General features: G+C 36.0%; 2 protein-coding genes across 3 annotated transcripts; one reads left to right on the forward strand and one right to left on the reverse strand.

The window, feature by feature from the left end:
* The first annotated feature begins 548 nt into the window (after window positions 1-548).
* Window positions 549-15,740, forward strand: adprhl1 (ADP-ribosylhydrolase like 1). Of its 2 annotated transcripts, XM_058792584.1 has the most exons (8): window positions 549-2,036; window positions 5,512-5,676; window positions 9,202-9,327; window positions 9,401-9,541; window positions 9,611-9,735; window positions 10,864-10,996; window positions 12,204-12,357; window positions 13,555-15,740. In XM_058792584.1, the coding sequence occupies exons 1-8, from the start codon at window positions 1,823-1,825 to the stop codon at window positions 15,191-15,193; spliced, it is 2,697 nt and encodes an 898-aa protein (XP_058648567.1). In that variant the 5' UTR covers window positions 549-1,822; the 3' UTR covers window positions 15,194-15,740. The 2 variants fall into 2 exon arrangements, with proteins under 2 accessions (XP_058648567.1, XP_058648568.1); XM_058792585.1 differs by lacking the exon at window positions 13,555-15,740 and having other exon boundaries at window positions 1,525-2,036; window positions 12,204-13,538.
* A 1,691-nt stretch (window positions 15,741-17,431) lies between these two features.
* Window positions 17,432-21,021, reverse strand: LOC131550348 (potential E3 ubiquitin-protein ligase ariadne-2-like). Its single transcript, XM_058792595.1, is given in 4 exon segments — window positions 17,432-18,258; window positions 18,260-18,513; window positions 18,616-18,786; window positions 20,854-21,021. Coding segments are annotated over 4 exon segments (756 nt in total). The 3' UTR covers window positions 17,432-18,095.
* Window positions 21,022-21,088: the final 67 nt, after the last annotated feature.

Here is a 21,088-nt window from a genome sequence, read left to right on the forward strand (position 1 = left end):
AAGTGTTCTGGTCTGAATCAGGAGAGAAATCTGCACAGATGCCAAAACAGTCCAAAACAGCTCTAAACAAACATGTGTCTGGATCATTCGATCTCTATTAGAACGCTAGTGGACTTCATTCTCTTGAGTTTCTGAATGAATACGTCACTCGGGCTGATTTCTCACGAATGAAACGAGGATATGAGCCGTCTTTCAAACACTGTGACAAACGCTGATGAGATCCTGATTGCTTTTGTTTGTTCACATTGTTTGATAGTTTCTGCTGTTAGTCTGGACCCGTTTCTAACACTGACTTTATTTCCTTCACTTTGGTTTGGTACATGTGTGATATTCGTCACGTCGCTGGGTATCGGTTCAGCTCATCACATCAGTGTTATGATGTATGTAAATAAAGATTATTTAACTAAACTCGTTCTCCACCGACATTATATTAATGCTTTGGCCCAAGTAATAATTCACATTATCATCAACATAAAACAAAGTTTGCAACCCATCTAACTTCCGTAACGTGTGTCTGAGTGACACTGAATGAGGAAAAATTTAGGAAGGGAGAAGGTTGAAAAAAGTGGGCGTTACAAGAATGGAGTCACATGATTGGAGGAGGAGTTCAGATGAAAAGGCGGAGCAAGTCATTCAATTCTGATTCAATCAAAATTAGTACCGTGACCATACATCCTGGCTACAATTTCTAAAATGTCTAAAATCTTTTACTTTGTTTTCCTATTGTTTTCATACTTGCTGAAGGTAATGACTGAACAGTAGTGTGCAGGCATTACACACAATCAACCAATCATGGTGTGCAATCTACAGAGAACGGTCAAAGCAATGCAAATATGCCTATATATGAGGACTGAAGAGTGACCCTCAATAGGAAAACAAAAAAGCCAAAACCTGGACATTTTAGGAACATGTCGAGGAAAAAGAGCACATGTGGTCACCCTAATGTACAGTCAAACCAAAACTTATTCAGACACCTTCAACGTTTCTCACATTATCACAGTGTAGAAAATGGTAATAAAATATGAGGAACTCAAAGTTAAACTGTCAGAACAAATAGATCTTGATAATGTCAGATAGCTTTGATAGGTATGTAATGAATTCACTTGAATAGCTGTCAGCTGTTAAATTTAAGAACACAATTAGATAAAACCAATTTAGCTCTCAAACAATTACCAAGAAATGCTTCGTTTTGTTCAGTCTGTGTGTAAAAAGATCACATTAGCAATTAAAGAAAAACACTGAAGTAAAACACGCTCAGCTCAAAGTGTCTGAGTTATTTTTGCTCCCAAATTTTACTGCTAGTCCACTTTATGAAGAATATTTGGGTGTAATATGTCACAGTTTACTTTTTTTTGCCATCCTCACGTACATAAATGAACTATAGTCTCTTTGATTTATATAGCGCTTTTAACAATACAGATTGTGTCAAATTATATATGTATATATATATATATATATATATATGTATAGTGTCCTGCACTAGTAAAAAAATATCAAAAATGATATCTGCTGTCTGAATATTTTTTGGTTTGACTGTAAGTGTGAGAAGAACAGTTGGACTATAAGCTGCATAACCCATCAGTGGCTCTTGAGTGTTTGGTGTGTGTGGGACAGACCGAGGGTCCTGGTGCCACAGCCGTTGCCTTTTTAGGAGACACCTGATCGCAGCTCAGCGCCGCCACACAAAGAGCTGCTGATAACGTCTGGAGCGAGTTCAGATGATGAAGCCATGCTGGAGTAAACACAGGACTGGACTTACACACACTCGCTGTGTCTGCACTGAAGAAGGTCACCTCCATGCTGTAGGATCTCCGGCTCCTTCATGGAAAAGTTCCAGGCTGCGATGGTTCTCGGAGGAGTGGGAGACGCGCTGGGATACCGCAAGGGCCGCTGGGAAATGTGCATCTCAGGGAAACAGATTCAGCAGGAACTGGCTGCTCTCGGGGGCCTCGGGGCCCTGAAGCTGGACGCTGATAACTGGCCGCTCAGTGACGGAGTCCTGATGCACATGACCACTGCGGAGGCGCTGATCACCGGTGAGGGAGACTGAGGCAAAACAATGTGCCAGAAAAAGAAATTAATGCTTTTATTCATCAAGGATGCATGACATTGATTAAAAGTGACAGTAAAGACATTTATAATGTCACAAAAGATTTCTATTCAAATAAATGCAGTTTATATTCATCAAAGAATCTCATAATTGGCTTATTTTATAATTTTGACTTTTTAATCTAATAATAGTTACTTTTCATCTCAATTTAGATTTTTTTGTCTCATAGTTGTGACTTTTATCTCTTGCTTTTGACTTGTGTCAAAACTGTGACTTTTATTTTATAATTAAGATGTTTTGTCTCATAATTATGACTTAGTGTTTGTATGACTCATAACTTACATTTTTTTTATCTCACATAATTTTGACGTCATAAATTTTATAATTAATTATTTTATCTCATAATTTCAACTTTTGTCATGATCGACTTTTCATCTCGATATTTCAAATAAATGCAGTTTATATTCATCAAAGAATCTCATAATTGGCTTATTTTATAATTTTGACTTTTTAATCTAATAATAGTTACTTTTCATCTCAATTTAGATTTTTTTGTCTCATAGTTGTGACTTTTATCTCTTGCTTTTGACTTGTGTCAAAACTGTGACTTTTTATTTTATAATTAAGATGTTTTGTCTCATAATTATGACTTAGTGTTTGTATGACTCATAACTTACATTTTTTTTTATCTCACATAATTTTGACGTCATAAATTTTATAATTAATTATTTTATCTCAGAATTCCGAATTGTAATCTTATAATTTTGACTTTTTCTCAAAATTATGGTGTAGTATCTCATAATTTCAACTTTCATGACATGTCAAAGTTGAGATGTACACCATTTGAGAAAAAGTGAGAATTGTGAAAAAAAGTGAAAATAAAAAGTAGCAGTTATGAAATACTACGTCATGATGATGAGATTTAAAAAAAGTATTAATTGTAAAATAAAAGGTCATAATTATGATTTTTAATTTTATTTTATCTCATAATTTTGCCTTTCTATCACATAATTATGACTTATCTCATAATTTCAACTTTTTGTCATGATCGACTTTTCATCTCGATATTTCAAATAAATGCTGTTCTTTTGAACTTTCTATTCATCTGTGAATCCTGAAAAATAAAATGTATCACAGTTAATATTGTGCAGCACAACTGTGTTCAACATTGATAATAATCAGAAATGTTTGTTGAGCAGCAAATCAGCATATTAGAATGATTTCTGAAGATCATGTGACACTGAAGACTGCAGTAATGATGCTGAAAATACAGCTGCACATCACAGAAATAAATTACAGTTTAATATAGATTCACATAGAAAACAGCTTTTTTTAAATTGAAATAATATTTAAAAATTGTTAATCAATATCATCAACCATTACTAATTTTTGGTCTTAATTCTGGGAAACTTTCCATTGTGATTTCAGAACACTGTGCGTGTATTTGTTCCATATCTATAAATGTAACACTGAAGTTCATGTGTAAGCTCTTTCCGCTTGTGTTTGCTCTCAGAATAGGGATGAATCCATGTGAAATCCCTCGGCTGGCCGTGGCGTCCCTCACTAACGCTCTGAAATGTGAATTGATGATAATACAGCGATCTGTCTTTCCTCACACAGACGTGACACGGATGCTTTCCTCCGCATGACTCACACACACGTCCTGATAACAGACCCAGAATAGAGCTGCGGGTCACAGCCATCCGTTTGCACGCTAATGCACCGTGACACACGCTAATCTCCGAGAGCTCGTAAATAACGGGAGCTTTAGCGAGGTCCCACAGAGCTGTAATCCAGCAGGAACCACCGATCCAGAAGACCCCAAATAGACCCGAGTGACCGTGATCCTCACCACAGACAACAGCAGCTTTTTTGAAATTATGACTATTTATCTCATATTTTAACTTTTTAATCTCATAATGATTTACCGTCATAATAGTGATTTATAATCTTGACTTTTTATGTCATAATAGTTACTTTTATCTCATAATTTTGACTTTTTTGTCATAATTGTGACATTTTACTTTAACATTAGGAATTCTAATAATTATTGCTTAGTATGTCTTAATTTTGACTTTTTCTCACAATTTTGGAATATATCTCATAATTTCAATTAATGAAATAAGTCTTAATTTAAAATCAAATTGTGAGATTTGTGAAATTATGAGATATTACAGCATATGAAAAAAGTCACACTGAACACTGTTTGAAAACAACATTTATAAGCTGCTGACTGGATTGAGCCATACAGAATTCAGTTGTAATTGTGTTACAATTATGATAAATACATTTACAATCTACAAAAAGTCATAATTATGACATAAACATCCATTTGTCATAATTATGAATTTTCATGTCATAATCATCATTTCGACTTTTTGTCATAATTAGCTCACATTTTAAGTTTTTAATCTCACAATGATTTAGTATCATAATATTAACTTTTTATCTCATAATTTCGACTTTTTATGTCACAACTGTGATTTTTGTGTATCTCATTTGGATTTTTTTGTCATAATTGTGACAATTTACTTTTTTTGTAATTTTGTTACATTTACGATAAATACATTTAAATCTACAAAAGGTCATAATTTTGACATAAACATCCATATGTCATAATTATGAATTTTCACATTGTAATGTTAACTTTTTACATCAGCATTTCGATTTTTTTGTCATAATTCTGCCTTTTTATGTAAAGGACTTTTTATGTAATAATTGCATTTTTTCCAACACAATTCTGACAAATTTTATAACCATATAACATTTTGTTATAATTTTGTTACACTGACAATAAAGAAATCTACAAAAGTCATAATTATGACATAAAAATTCAATTCATGTCATAATTGATGTTTTATCTCATAATTGACTTTTTATGTCAATTATTAATTTTTTCTAATAATTTTTAAACTACAACCTACAAAGTCATAATTTTTCTCTAATATTTTTTATTATGACTTTTTAATCAAATAATTTAGTTTTTAAAAAGCGCTTCTTATCCATACCCCTACACTGTTTGACCGCCAAAACTTTTTGTCATAAATTCAGTTTTTCATCATAATTTCATAATTTCAATTATTATCATAATTATGTCTTTTTTATTTTTTATTTTTTAACTGAAAGCACTTCTTATCCACACTGCATCACCGTTTGACTGCCAAGACAAAAACAAGCGCCGCAAATAAAGCAAACTCCAGCTGGAGAGTGTATCTCTGTCACATATTGATTATGTTGAGTCTGCAGGATTTAGCGAGCTTTACTAGCAGCTCCTGTCGTCTCTGGTTCATGGACACGCGAGCGTTCATGTGGCCTTCATCTGTTGCTGTGGAAGCCCCAGAGGAGCACTAATGCCCTCAGAATGCCTTCCATCCGCCTCACACAAACACTCTAATCAGCTGCGGTTTATCACGGCTAAACTGGTCCTGCGGATGCCTGAGCATCTGATGGTGTCTCCTCAGATTACTGGTGTCTGGAGGATCTGTACCGGGAGCTGGTGCGACGCTATGTGGAGGCCATGGTGTGTCTGCAGGGTCGAGCTCCAGATCCCAGCACCGTGGAGGGATGCGTCAACCTCAAGCCACACAACTTCCTGTTAGCCTGGCACACACCCTTCAATGAGAAAGGTACACACACACACACACACACACACGCGGTGAGTCATGCTGAAGGACTGAATGCAGTATTTCACTCCGAGTCGCCATGAATCTGAATTGCATTGGCCACAGCACACAGGAAGTTGTCTATTTATTATGTAAGCCAATTTTCACCACATAAAAAAAAAAATGCTTTGATAAATTACAGTGGGGCAAAAAAGTATTTAGTCAGCCACCAATTGTGCAAGTTCTCCCACTTAAAAAGATGAGAGAGGCCTGTAATTTTCATCATAGGTATACCTCAACTATGAGAGACAAAATGAGGAAAAAAATCCAGAAAATCACATTGTAGGATTTTTAAAGAATTTATTTGCAAATTATGGTGGAAAATAAGTATTTGGTAAATAACAAAATTTCATCTCAATACTTTGTTATATACCCTTTGTTGGCAATGACGGAGGTCAAACGTTTTCTGTAAGTCTTCACACGGTTTTCACACACTGTTGCTGGTATTTTGGCCCATTCCTCCATGCAGATCTCCTCTAGAGCAGTAATGTTTTGGGGCTGTCGCTGGGCAACATGGACTTTCAACTCCCTCCAAAGATTTTCGATGGGGTTGAGATCTGGAGACTGGCTCGGCCACTCCAGGACCTTGAAATGCTTCTTACGAAGCCACTCCTTCGTTGCCCGGGCGGTGTGTTTGGGATCATTGTCATGCTGAAAGACCCAGCCACGTTTCATCTTCAATGCCCTTGCTGATGGAAGGAGGTTTTCACTCAAAATCTCACGATACATGGCCCCATTCATTCTTTCGTTTACACGGATCAGTCGTCCTGGTCCCTTTGCAGAAAAACAGCCCCAAAGCATGATGTTTCCACCCCCATGCTTCACAGTAGGTATGCTGTTCTTTGGATGCAACTCAGCATTCTTTGAGTTTTTACCAAAAAGTTCTATTTTGGTTTCATCTGACCATATGATCATCCAGATGCTCTCTAGCAAACTTCAGACGGGCCGGACATGTACTGGCTTAAGCAGGGGGACACGTCTGGCACTGCAGGATTTGAGTCCCTGGCGGCGCAGTGTGTTACTGATGGTAGCCTTTGTTACTTTGGTCCCAGCTCTCTGCAGGTCATTCACTAGGTCCCCCGTGTGGTTCTGGGATTTTTGCTCACAGTTCTTGTGATCATTTTGACCCCACGGGGTGAGATCTTGCGTGGAGCCCCAGATCGAGGGAGATTATCAGTGGTCTTGTATGTCTTCCATTTTCTAATAATTGCTCCCACAGTTGATTTCTTCACACCAAGCTGCTTACCTATTGCAGATTCAGTCTTCCCAGCCTGGTGCAGGTCTACAATTTTGTTTCTGGTGTCCTTTGACAGCTCTTTGGTCTTGGCCATGGTGGAGTTTGGAGTTGGACTGTTTGAGGTTGTGGACAGGTGTCTTTTATACTGATAACGAGTTCAAACAGATGCCATTAATACAGGTAACGAGTGGAGGACAGAGGAGCCTCTTAAAGAAGAAGTTACAGGTCTGTGAGAGCCAGAAATCTTGCTTGTTTGTAGGTGACCAAATACTTATTTTACCGAGGAATTTACCAATTAATTCTTTAAAAATCCTACAATGTGATTTTCTGGATTTTTTCCCCCTCATTTTGTGTCTCATAGTTGAGGTATACCTATGATGAAAAATGCAGGCCTCTCTCATCTTTTTAAGTGGGAGAACTTGCACAATTGGTGGCTGACTAAATACTTTTTTGCCCCACTGTATAATTATGAATTTTTTACATCAAAATAATTATGACTTTTTATCTAATAATATGGACTCCATCTCATAATTATGACTCACTGTCTCATAGTTTTGACTTTTTTTATGTCATAATTATGACTTTATCTAATAATATGGACTTCATCTCATAATTATGACTCACTGTCTCATAGTTTTGACTTTTTATGCCATAATAATTTTGAATTTATCTAATAATGTAGATTTCATCTAAGTATATCATAATTTTGACTTTTTTGTCATAATTGTGACATTTTACTTTAACATTAGGAATTCTAATAATTATTGCTTAGTATGTCTTAATTTTGACCTTTTCTCACAATTTTGGAATAGTATCTCATAATTTCAATTAATGAAATAAGTCATAATTTAAAATCAAATTGTAAGATTTGTGAAATTATGAGATATTACATCATATGAAAAAAGTCACACTGAACACTGTTTGAAAACAACATTTATAAGCTGCTGACTGGATTGAGCCATACAGAATTCAATACAGAACAATACAAGTTGTAATTGTGTTACAAATACATTTACAATCTACAAAAAGTCATAATTATGACTTTTTATCTTATAATGTAGACTTCATCTCATAATTATGACTTAGTGTCTCATAATTCTGACTTTTTATGCCACAATTGACATTGTATCTCATAATTCTTTTTCTTTTTTCATAATTATTACTTTTTATTCTATAATTGACTATTTTCCCCCCTAATTTTGACTTTGTCATTACTTTTTTTATCTCATAATTTTGAGTTTTTATGTCATAATTATGACTCAGTATCTCATATTACTTTTATCTGTCGTGACTTCTGAAAATTTTGAATTTTTAGCTTAAATATACTTTGTATTTTACCATTTAGACTTATCTCATAATTATGACTTGTCTAATAATTGACTTTTTAAAATCCATTTTGACTTCTCATAATTTTAGACTTTTTGTCGTAATCATGCATTTTCATCAGATAATTATGCATTTTTTATCAGAATTATGAGTATTTCATCATTTGAACGTCATAATTATGACTTAGTATCTCATAATAATGACTATCTATTTTGACGTCTCATAATGTAGACTTTTTGTCAAAATTATAAACTTTTATTGTAATTATGGCTTAGTATCTCATAATAATGACTTTTTATCAATTTGAAATTCTCATAATTTAGACTTTGCCATAATTATGAATTATCATCACATAATCATGACTTAATATCCCATTATTAATCTAAGTAATAATAATGCTTTACCAAAGCATGATTTTTTTCTCTTATGTGGCAGAAAGTGGCTTCCATAATCTGTCGATCGATCGAAATGTAGTTATTATAATAAACTTAATTCATTTTAATTCTACTCAGTTACATTCACACTGCAATTCTGTGTCTGTTTGCTGCCTCAGTTTAAAGATTTTCATTTAAAGGCATTGTTGATTCAGCTCTCAAATAGAGAGTGCTAGAGTTAGAGGGTCAATTCAACAAACAGGTAAAATAGAATTAGAATAGAGAGTGCTAGAGTTCGAGGGTGTTCGAGGGTCAAATAAAGATGGAAGAGATGTGTTTTTAGCCATTTTCTGAAGATGGCCAAATGTGTTATGGATGAAAATGAAATATGAAATATGGTCAAACGTGTTAAACTGATGTCACGATCTCATGAATGCATGTGAGGTGCGGGAATGTGTAGATCTGCAGGAGTGAGACTGTTCCGGTTCTGATCTCAGATCAGTTTATGACAGAAGCACTCAGTGATGGATGTGTGTGCTGCTGTACCTGCAGGTTCCGGTCACGGAGCTGCGACTAAAGCCATGTGTGTGGGCATGCGCTACTGGCAGCCCCAGCGGCTGGACAGTCTGGTGGAAGTGAGCATCGAGACGGGCCGGATGACCCACAATCACCCCATAGGTGCCTCATCCTCACATGAGCATCCGTCTGCTCTCCATCAGTCCTTCACCGATGCGTCTGGTTCTGTGCGCAGGGTTCCTGGGCTCGCTGTGTACGGCTCTCTTCGCCTCATACGCCATCCAGGGAAAGCCGCTGGTCAGCTGGGGTCGTGACCTCATGGCGGTCATTCCCAAAGCGGAGGAATACTGCAGGAAGACCATCCGGCACATGGCAGGTGAGCCCATCTGGACACTTACAGGGTAAGAACAAGAGGACAGAAAGTCTGATGATGCGTTTCCTCTAGAATACCAGGAGAAGTGGTTCTACTTTGAGGCCAAATGGCAGTTTTATCTGGAGGAGAGAGGAATAGAAGACGGTCAGAGTAAACCCATATTCCCTGACCGATACGACGCTGAAGAGACAGACCAGGTAAAGCACTCACACACTGACCAAATAACTAAACACACAGAGAGAGACAAAAGTCATCGTTTCAAATGTTCATAATTATAAAAAAAAATCTTCTCATATTTTGACTTTATCTTATAATGTGTTATAATTACGACTTACTATCCTAAAATTAATTGTATCTTACTTTATCAAAAGACATTTCATTTCATAATTGTGACTTTTTAATCTCATATTTTGACTTTATATTATAATTATGACTCAATATCTCAAAACTCCAACTTTTTATGTCATAATTATGCCGTTTTAATTTCATTATTTAGATTTTATATTTAATAATTTTGAATTTTATCTCATAATTATAACTTTTATCTAATAAAAACATTTTAAATATCTAAAATTTTGATTTTATGTTTTAGCTATGACTTAGTATCTTAGAATTTTGACTTTTTATGTCAGAATTATGACGTTTTATTTAATGATATTTCATTTAATAATCTCATAATTGGGACTTTCTTGTATTTGGACTTTGGACTTTATCTCATAATTATAACTTAGTATCTCAAAATTCCAACTTTTTTAATGTCATAATTTATCTTTATCTCATATTTTGACTTGTGTCATAATTGACATTTTATCTAATAATTTCTTTTTGGGAAAACGTTTTATCCCATAGTAATGACTGTTTATCTCATATTTTGACTTTACATTATAATTATGACTTTTTGATTTCATTATTTATATTTTTTATTTTTTATAATATTTCATTTTATCTCATAATTATAACTTATCTTTTTAACTTTTTAAAAACATTTTAAATATCTAATATTCTGACTGTGTTTTAGCTATGACTTAAGTATCTTAGAATTTTGACTTTAACCTCATAATTATAACTTTTTATCTAATATGTCATAATTTATCTTTATCTCATACTTTGACTTATGTCATAATTGACTTTTTATGTAATAATGTCAACTTTTTATCACATAGTTACGACTGTTTATCTCATATTTTGACTTTATCTTATAATTATGACTTAGTAACTCATAATTTCAACTTTTTCAAGAGAGCTCACACCTTGTACTGGAGAAGTGCCTCTTCACGAGTACTCGTGTTCATGATGATCAGGCGTGTGTGTGTGTGTGTGTTCAGATGTACAAGCGCTGGAGTTCAGAGGGCTGTCCTGGACGCAGGGGTCACGACGCTCCCATGATCGCGTACGACGCTCTGCTGGCGGCCGGATCCAGCTGGGAGGAGCTGTGCAAACGGGCCGTGCTTCACGGAGGTCAGGAACACAGCAGAAACATCAGCTGCTCAGTTTGGACTCAGAAGTGCTTTTGTGTGCATGTGCATTAATGTGCACAAACAAATGTGTGCACAAACCTGTTTTTATTATTATATTTTTCACATTTTAGAATAATAGTGAAGGCATGAAAACAAATGGAGGTTTTCCTTTCACTGTCCACTGCAAATTATGCATTAGACATAACTTTAAAAAAGTACAAAATTAATAACATACACTACCAGTCAAAAGTTTTTGAACAGTAAGATTTTTAATGTTTCTTAAAGAATTCTCACCAAGCCTGCATTTATTTGATCCAAAATACAGCAAAAGCAGTAATATTGTGAAATATTTTTACTATTTAAAATAACTGCTTTCTATGTGAATATCTGTTAGACTGTAATTTATTTCTGTGATGCGCAGCTGTATTTTCAGCATCATTACTGCAGTCTTCAGTGTCACATGATCTTCAGAAATCATTCTAATATGCTGATTTGCTGCTCAAGAAACAGTTCTGATTATTATTATTATCAATATTTAAAACAGTTGAGTACATTTGTTTCAGGATTCTTTGATGAATAGAAAGATCCAAAGATCTGCATTTATCTGAAATAAAAAGCTTTTGTAACATTATACACTATAACATTCAAAGTCAGAATTGGGGGGGGGTTATAGAAATTAATACATTTATTTAGCACGGATGCATTAAATGGATCAAAAGGATGATAAAGACATTTTTAATTCTATTTCAGATAAATGCTGTTCTTCTGAACTTTCTATTCATCAAAGAAATCTGAAATAATTTCTACTCAGCTGTTTTCAACATAATAATAATAATAATAATAATAAATGTTTTTTTAAGCAGCAAATCAGAATATTAGAATGATTTCTGAAGGATCATGTGACTGCAGTAATGATGCTAACAATTCAGCTTTGAAATCACAGGAATAAATAAATTTTTAAATATAATCAAATAGAAAGCAGTTATTTTAAATAGTAAAAATATGTCAATATTTTACTGTTTTTGCTGTACTTTGGATCAAATAAATGCAGGCTTGGTGAACAGAAGAGACATTAAAAATGTTACTGTTCAGAACCTTTTGACTGGTAGTGTAGTAAACTATTTAACAATCATACATTTTAGATTTGAATTGAAGAGTTTTGTTTGGTAATTCACACATGTGTGGATTGGGTGTGAATGTGTGTTCAGGTGAGAGCAGCGCGACGGGTCTGATCGCCGGCTGTCTCTACGGGCTTCTCTTCGGGATCCAGCAGGTTCCTGCTGGACTCTATCAGGATCTGGACAAGAGACAGAAGCTGGAAGATCTGGGAGAACGACTGCACCGAGCAGCGGCCGTAGAGAAGTAAAGCTCTGACGTCTGAGCCACCGCCTGCATTAACAAACATAGAGCTCAGCCCACGTTTATATGGACTCAAGCCACATCGAAAACATACAAAAATAATAAAACTGATATTTCTGATCCTACATGAACGTTTCAAAGGACTAAGACAGTAGATATCTGGTAACACTTTGCCATAACATCCTATTATTTAATGTTAGTTAATGCATTAACTGTGAACAATACATTTGTTACCATCTTTTAATAAAATAAATACAATTGTTCATTGTTAGTTCATGTTAGCTCAGGTCCGTTAAGTAATGTTAACAGATATAACTTTCTATTTTAATAATGCATTAATACACTGAAAAGAAGTAGATAGTAGAAAAACTGAAAAAGTATTTTCTTGTAAAACATACTTCAATACATTTTATTTACAACTTTGCAGTGTAAAATGTTGAAATCAACACTAATTTGGATTAATAAATGCTTTAGAAGAATGGTCTGTTGTTAGTTCATGTTAACTAATGTGAAGTTTTACCAGAAATCTTGCTTTACATGTGACTGACACAAGCTGGAGCCAAACTCTTAACTGTGTCGTTAACCTGGTAAATGAAATGCTTTTTGGATATTACTATACTTTACTATAATCAGCTGGATGTTTAAACAACATTAAATTAAATAAAAAATAAAAAAATCTATTGTTTATCAGCATTTTTTGCATATGAGATATCACCAGGTTATGCAACCTGTTTATGTTTAAACAAACTCAATAAGTGACTTTCACTCTTAATTCTGCTGTAAGTGAGGTTTTCATAATAACAGACATATACAGTATAATGATGAAAACTGCACTAAGAGTCTCCTTAGCCAATCATGCTCTGTGCCCGTCAATCATGTTTTCTGGATTGGCTGTTATGATGGAGGGGGTGTGGCTTAGGAGAGAGGGTGTGGTCAAAGCAACGGTGGGCGGGTCTAATTCAGTGACTAACACTCACAGAGTTCATCCTGAGCGTTCAAGTCTTTTTTATGAGCTCTTCACTTCAGTGACTCTAATGCACATGCAATGCTTTTTCTACAATCCTAAAGACTATTAATCATTCTGAATAACGTCCACCACCTGATCCTATAGTCATAAACTCTTCCCTTTGGCTGACTGACTGTGATTCTGTATGTAAGGAGTCACATCTGAGTGCACAGAAACACACTTGTATTCCACAGAGCTCAGAGAGATGGCCGTCAGATCTACATCATCCCGACCCTGGACCGGCGAGCCGTCAAACGGCTGATCCTGGACCGCTCGACTCATCCGGAGGTCAGGACCATCCTGGAGAATCTGCTGCTTTACCAAAGTCCGGATCCACCGAACCCTGGGTCAGCGGCCGTGGGGAGAGCCGGTCTGCGTCTCACCGCCTTCCAGCTGCTCAGATCCAGGTTTGTGAAGAGCGTGCCGAAGCCAGCGCTGACCCACAGACGAGAGGTGGGCTCTCTGAACACCAAACCACGGCGTGTTAAACACACACACGATTCAAGACCTGCGGCGAAGAGAAAAACCTCCAGAGTTCAGGCCATGCTGGACAGATTCACAGCAGCCGAGAACAACGACATGAAGAAACCTCAAACACACAGACGAACAGGCGGATCCGTGTTTAGCAGCCTAATCAAGAGGTTTGAGACTCTAGTGACGGAGAACAGCAGAAACAATTCGATACACAAGATCAACAAACACAAGAACGAATCAACTGATTCACAAGAATCGCTAAAGCAACACAAGAACGAATCAACTGATTCACAAGAAGCACTAAATCAACACAGAAACGAATCAACTGATTCACAAGAAGTACTAAAGCAACACAAGGACAAATCAAACCATTCACAAGCAGCACTAAAACAGTACAAGAACAAATCAACCGATTCACAAGAATCACAAAATCAACACAGAAACGAATCAACTGATTCACAAGAATCACTAAATCAACACAGAAACGAATCAACTGATTCACAAGAAGTACTAAAGCAACACAAGAACAAATCAAACGATTCAAAAAAAGTATCAAAGCAACATGAGAACAAATCAACTGATTCACAAGAAGCACTAGAGCAAGACAAGAATGGATCAATTGATTCAATTGAAGCACTAAAGCAGCATAAGAACAAATCAACTGATTCACAAGAGATACTAAAGCAACACAAGAATGAATCAACTGATTCACAAGAAGCACTAAACGAGAACAAATCAACTGATTCACAAGAGATACCAAAGCAACACAAGAATGAATCAACTGATTCACAAGAAGCACTAAAGCAGCATAAGAACAAATCAACTGATTCACAAGAGATACTAAAGCAACACAAGAATGAATCAATTGATTTACCAGAAGCACTGAAGAATCATGAGAACAAATCAAATGATTTACAACAAGAAATACTAAATCCACACAGAAATGAATCAACTAATTCACAAGAAGCTCTAAAGCAACACAAGAATGAATCAATTGATTCACAACAAACACTAAATCAACACAGAAACGAATCAACTGATTCACAAGCCGTACTAAAGCAACACAAGAACGAATCAACTGATTCACAAGAAGCACTAAATCAACACAGAAACGAATCAACTGATTCACAAGAAGTACTAAAGCAACACAAGGACAAATCAAACCATTCACAAGCAGCACTAAAACAGTACAAGAACAAATCAACCGATTCACAAGAATCACTAAATCAACACAGAAACGAATCAACTGATTCACAAGAATCACTAAATCAACACAGAAACGAATCAACTGATTCACAAGAAGTACTAAAGCAACACAAGAACAAATCAAACGATTCAAAAAGTATCAAAGCAACATGAGAACAAATCAACTGATTCACAAGAAGCACTAGAGCAAGACAAGAATGGATCAATTGATTCAATTGAAGCACTAAAGCAGCATAAGAACAAATCAACTGATTCACAAGAGATACTAAAGCAACACAAGAATGAATCAACTGATTCACAAGAAGCACTAAACGAGAACAAATCAACTGATTCACAAGAGATACCAAAGCAACACAAGAATGAATCAACTGATTCACAAGAAGCACTAAAGCAGCATAAGAACAAATCAACTGATTCACAAGAGATACTAAAGCAACACAAGAATGAATCAATTGATTTACCAGAAGCACTGAAGAATCATGAGAACAAATCAAATGATTTACAACAAGAAATACTAAATCCACACAGAAATGAATCAACTAATTCACAAGAAGCTCTAAAGCAACACAAGAATGAATCAATTGATTCACAACAAACACTAAATCAACACAGAAACGAATCAACTGATTCACAAGCCGTACTAAAGCAACACAAGAACAAATCAACTGATTCACAAGAATCACTAAATCAACAAAGAAACGAATCAACTGATTCACAAGAATCACTAAAGCAACACAAGGACAAATCAAACGATTCACAAGAATCACTAAAGCAACACGAGAACGAATCAATCGCTTCACAAGAATCACTAAAGCAACACAGATGTCAGACTACAGGAACACATGACAAAGGCTCAGCGGGACAGAAAGAGCCCAGACTCCAGGACCTGAGTGAGACCTACAGTCCAGTACTGAAGGATGCATGTGTTGCTGACGTGACTCTGAGAAAGAGTCGAGCTGAAGAACCATCAGGACATCAGCGTCGCAATGGAGTCATGATGCATCTGGACTCGATCGGTTCTTCTCCTGAGGTTTTAGACATGAACTCAACAAAACCTCTCATGCAGACCTTAGACACAAACACACAGATCCTACAGCGACCCAGAGCCCTGAGGAACCCAGAAGACACACGAATCCCAGCACACCAGTCCTCCAGCTCAGCTTCTGCTGGTCAGATTCCACCTGAGCCGAAGGTCCATCAAACACAGGAGAAAACAGAAGAAACTCCTAAGTACCGGAGCTTGAATTACTGCGATCCTTCAGCGAGACTCGCCTACATCCCCAAAACCATCCGATTCCCCGACACCTTCAACTTCTGAAGACCTCCTGTGCTCATGATCATGATTTATTACTGTCAGAACATGCAGGTTTCATCACAGTTATGTCAAAACTAATTTATCCACATCAGACAATATGTTTCATACAAAAAACAATGGTTGTGAGGCTTATAAACGTATGTCTTTATTTGTATTTGTAAGTGTGGAAGTGTGGATCTTTTAAAAAAAGATAATTGAAACTTTTTGTCTCACAATTTTAACACATTTTTCTTGCCATTCTGAGTTTATATCTCACAATCCTGGCTTTTTTCTAGCAATTCAGAATTGCAATTATATATATATATGAAGAGTTCATTTGCAAAAACAGATAACTCTGTTTTTTCATTGTGCAATCCAATTAATTTCAATCAAACTGCAGTTGGGTTATTTTGATTAGGTACAAAATTACAAAAAAATACTAGCTAACTAACACAATAAAACAGAATAAAAAACATGATTTTTGAAAAAAAAAAACGGAGTTATCTCTTTTTGCAAATAAACTCTTCATATATATATATATATATGTACTCACAATTGCAAGAAAAACAGAATTGTTGCAATTTAAAAAAAATTATTTTTCAGAATTGCAAGATGCAAAATCTTGCAATTTTTACGTTTTATTGTGAATATGAGATTGAGATGAATAATGAATGTATCAGATGCAGCTAATCACACTCACTCAGTCTCATAATCTCATAATACTCGACTCTACATTATACAGGGAGCTTTTAATACAGTAATACAATAAGCTTTCAATGAAGCGACTCGACGTTCCTTCGTTACTAGTTCTAAAGTGATGTTTACGAATTAGCAAGAGAGGCTGTCAAACTAAGGTTTGAATCCGTGGCTGAAGCAAGTAGTTCTGCATACATAATGTTTTTAAGACACTCTGTGGTTGTTTCTTGTTCTTGTCATAATTACTGTAATTTTGAGATAAAAACACGTGATGGTCGTAGCTCAGAAAATTCCCAATTTACAAGTTGTAATTACAAGTGCTACAAGGATGTGAACACTTTGGTATTGATGGGGCCATCCTCGTACTCAAAATAATGTGTTTCTTTTGCCGAAACGTAATTTAACATTTTTAAACACTTTATTTGTACCCTAGTGGCAATTTACATGATCACGTAGAGTAACATAAAATACATCAAAAGTGTCACACATACGGAAATGTGCACAGTATGAATATATAAAAGGCAATCTGTTACAGGTAAAGACCTAAAAATAAAGTCCAAACCATATATATATATATATACACTGTATATATGAGCCTTGTTTGTGTGCATGCGTTTTAAAAATCACGTACATTCGTAAGTAAGTCTATGCTGTGGTTTCAAATTCTTTTCTGATGAATGTATATGTAGCACAATCAATAGCTTTAGCTTTGCAGTTTATTTCATATTGTTTGATCAACAAAACATTATTCGGCACTTCATTAAAATACATTAGTTTTCATGTTTATTCAATCACTCAAACCTTGAACGCATCAGAAAAAATGTTTAACACAGATACATTTTAAATGGACAAAAAGCTTTGTTATTTCATGCATTTATTTATTTATTCATTCATATCATTTTAGAACAAAAACTGCCACTGAAAGAGCCTATTTGACAACGGTGCATCATGTAAAAAAAATTAAAAAAAATCTTTTTTGTAGTAATTTAAAGAGCTAAACATGAGCATTTACAATAACCAGTGCGTTTACAAAATGTGTCAAATCTCTTCCATATTAATCAATCATTATCTCTTCCAAACTGGAATCTGATTCTGTCGTGGTGCCACCGAGCAAACCTCGTAAGGCCCGTTTATCATACTGCAAATACTCTTCAGCTTTAGGCAAAGGAAGCAAAACTCCACTTTGCAGCGCTTACACCTAAGATTCTTACAAGCGAAGCCGTTGTGCTCCGCAGGTCGGGCAGGCTCGGATGGCAGGACACTCCACATTGTGCACAGAAGGCAGGGTCACATTTCTACACTTTGCTAGCTTGTCAATATCTGGGTTGACGCAGTCATCATAACCACAGTATAGAGCTGCTCCTTTCCATTCTCTCATGCACTGCCAGCAGAACTGATAGCAGGTGTTTTTTGTGCAGATGGTGCATTTCACACCGAGATTACTCAGGTCTTCCCGCTCAACATAGGACTCACAGCTCGGACACTTACAGAGAGACACACACCAGAAAGTTCATTAACCGTCAATGAATTCACGTTATCAAAAGACATGGTAGTGTATATTTGTTGAAATGTTATTTCTACTCACGGATTTGAACTCGCAGAACTCAGCTGCCGCCAGAAGAGCCATGTTCTCCTCGAAATGAGCCCGCTCCGAATCACTAAACACCGCCAGTCTCCTGACCTCCGAGTACGGCCACTCTGCTTTACATTTTACTGCCCTGTGTGTGATAGCTGGTCAGTAAAATTTATACTGACCCTGTCAGAAAGAACAGAATAAAACAAAAATGTTTAGTTGAAAGTACAGGCACATTCTGATGGAAGACCGAGATATTTTATACATGCATACGTGGTCAGAATTGTTGGCACCCTTGGTAAATATGATCAAAGGTGGCTGTGAAAATTAATCTGCATTGTTAATCCTTTTGATCTTTTATTTAAAAACATAAAAAAATAAAAATCTAACCTTTCATTGGATAATGAGAATTTAAAATGGGGGGAAATATCATTATGAAATAAATGTTTTTCTCTAATACACAATGGCCACAATTAACGGCACCCTTTTATTCAATACTTTTTGAAACCTCCATTTGCCAGTTTAACAGCTCTAAATGTTCTCCTATAATGCCTGATGAGGTTAGAGACACCTGACAAGAGATCAGAGACCATTCCTTCATCCAGAATCACTCCAGACCCTTTAGATTCCCAGCTTCTTCTCTTCAGGTCACTCATGTTCTACAGGGTTCAGGTCAGAGGACTGGAATGACCAGCAGAAGCTTGGTTTTGTGCTCAGTGACACATTTTGTGTTGTTTTTGAGGTTTGTGTTTGGATTATTGTACGGTTGGAAGATCCAAACATGGCCCATTATAAGATTTCTAACAGAGTCAGTCACTTATTGATTTTTTATCTGTTGGTATTTGATAGAATCCATGATGCCATGCGTCTAAACAAGATGTCCAGGACCTCCAGCAGAAATATAGGCCACAACATCAGAAATACAGCAGTATATTTCATTGTACACATGGGGTACTTTTTAAACCCATCTTGAGTGTTTGCTGCTAAAAAGCTCAGTTTTTAGTTTGATCTGAGCATAGAAGCCAGTCCCATCTGAAGTTCCAGTCGTGTCTGATAACTGAATATGCTGGAGATTGTTTTTGGATGAGTGAGGAGAATTTTTCTCGAAACCCTCCCGAACAACATGTGCTGATGTAGGTGCTGTTTGACCATCTTTTTTTTTTAAAGGTTTTCTGACCCCGAGACTCAACTATTTTCTGCAATTCTCCAGCTGTGGTCCTCGGAGAGTCTTTAGCCGCTCAAGCTCTCCTCCTCACCGTGCATTAGGACGATATAGACACACGTCCTCTTCCAGGCAGTTTCATAACATTTTATGCTGATTGGAAATTCTTAATTATTGCCCTGATGGTGGAAATGGGAATTTTCACTGCTCTAGCTCTTTTCATAAAGCCACTTCACTAATTTGTGAAGCTCAATTATCTTTTGCTGCACATCAGAAATATATTCTTTGGTTTTTCTCATTGTGATGATGATTAAGGGAATTTGGGCTTTGTTTTCCCTCCTATTTATATTTCTGTGAAACAGGAAGCCATGGCTGGATAATTTCATGTTCATAATCACCCTGGAGTGCTCAAAATTGTAAATATGAATAGGAATATACTTCAGAGATTTTACACTCATAAGAATTTCTAGGGGTACCGATAATTGTGTCCAACATGTATTTGAGAAAAACATTTATTGCATAATGAGACCCCCCCCCCCATTTTCAATTGTTTTAGTTCAATGAAAGGTTAGATCTTTGTGATTTTTTTTAAATAAAAGATCAAAAGGATTAATAATGCAGGTTTATTTTCAGAGACTTCTTTGATCATATTTACCAAGGGTGCCAATAATTCTGACCATGACTGTATATACACGTATATAAATTATTTCTTTAGCCAGATAAAGGCACAAAATCACATTAAAAATGCACAAGGGTTGCCTTCACATTTAATTGTCTCCTGTCTAATGTGTGTACAGACCAACAAAACTGAGGCAAATCTAAGAAAGTCACTTTACACAAACTCCACAATGCTCATCTAAAACAGATAACAGAATATGCATGATGATGATTGGTCGATGTAATTTTGCCAAATAGGACAGATTTCTGCATCAACTTAGCAGCCCCAAACCTGACTCCAAAATCCCAAACTAACAAGGATGCTGATCCAGGAACATGCATTACTTGGCAAACTCATGTTAAACTATGATTATGATGATGATTACCCTACTTTTGAATTTTTTTTTCTGCATTTAAGTATTTTGACCTACTTGGTCCAGCAGACTGCGACACCAGGCAGTCAGCGACTCTGAAGATGCCGCATGGCCACATGACATTTCTACTCTGAGAACGCTGGGGTCATCATCTAAAGCTGAGAGCCACAACACAGCATCATCAGCAGCAGCTACACTGAAGCACAACCTTGTGTCTAAATCCATCGTTTATGTACACTGCATATGACCCAATAGCTTCCAATTTTTCAAAACTTTCTCATTTTAATTTCTC

Source organism: Onychostoma macrolepis, chromosome 01 (assembly GCF_012432095.1).
Source record: "Onychostoma macrolepis isolate SWU-2019 chromosome 01, ASM1243209v1, whole genome shotgun sequence".
NCBI lineage: Eukaryota > Metazoa > Chordata > Actinopteri > Cypriniformes > Cyprinidae > Onychostoma > Onychostoma macrolepis.

What these genes read in the sequence shown, in the direction of transcription:
- adprhl1 (XM_058792584.1), top strand. Translation starts at nt 1,823, where the DNA reads ATGGAAAAGTTCCAGGCTGCGATGGTTCTCGGAGGAGTGGGAGACGCG. An exon ending in GACCCACAATCACCCCATAG is followed by an intron (nt 9,328 to 9,400) that starts GTGCCTCATCCT and finishes TTCTGTGCGCAG; the next exon opens with GGTTCCTGGGCTCGCTGTGT. An exon ending in GACCATCCGGCACATGGCAG is followed by an intron (nt 9,542 to 9,610) that starts GTGAGCCCATCT and finishes CGTTTCCTCTAG; the next exon opens with AATACCAGGAGAAGTGGTTC.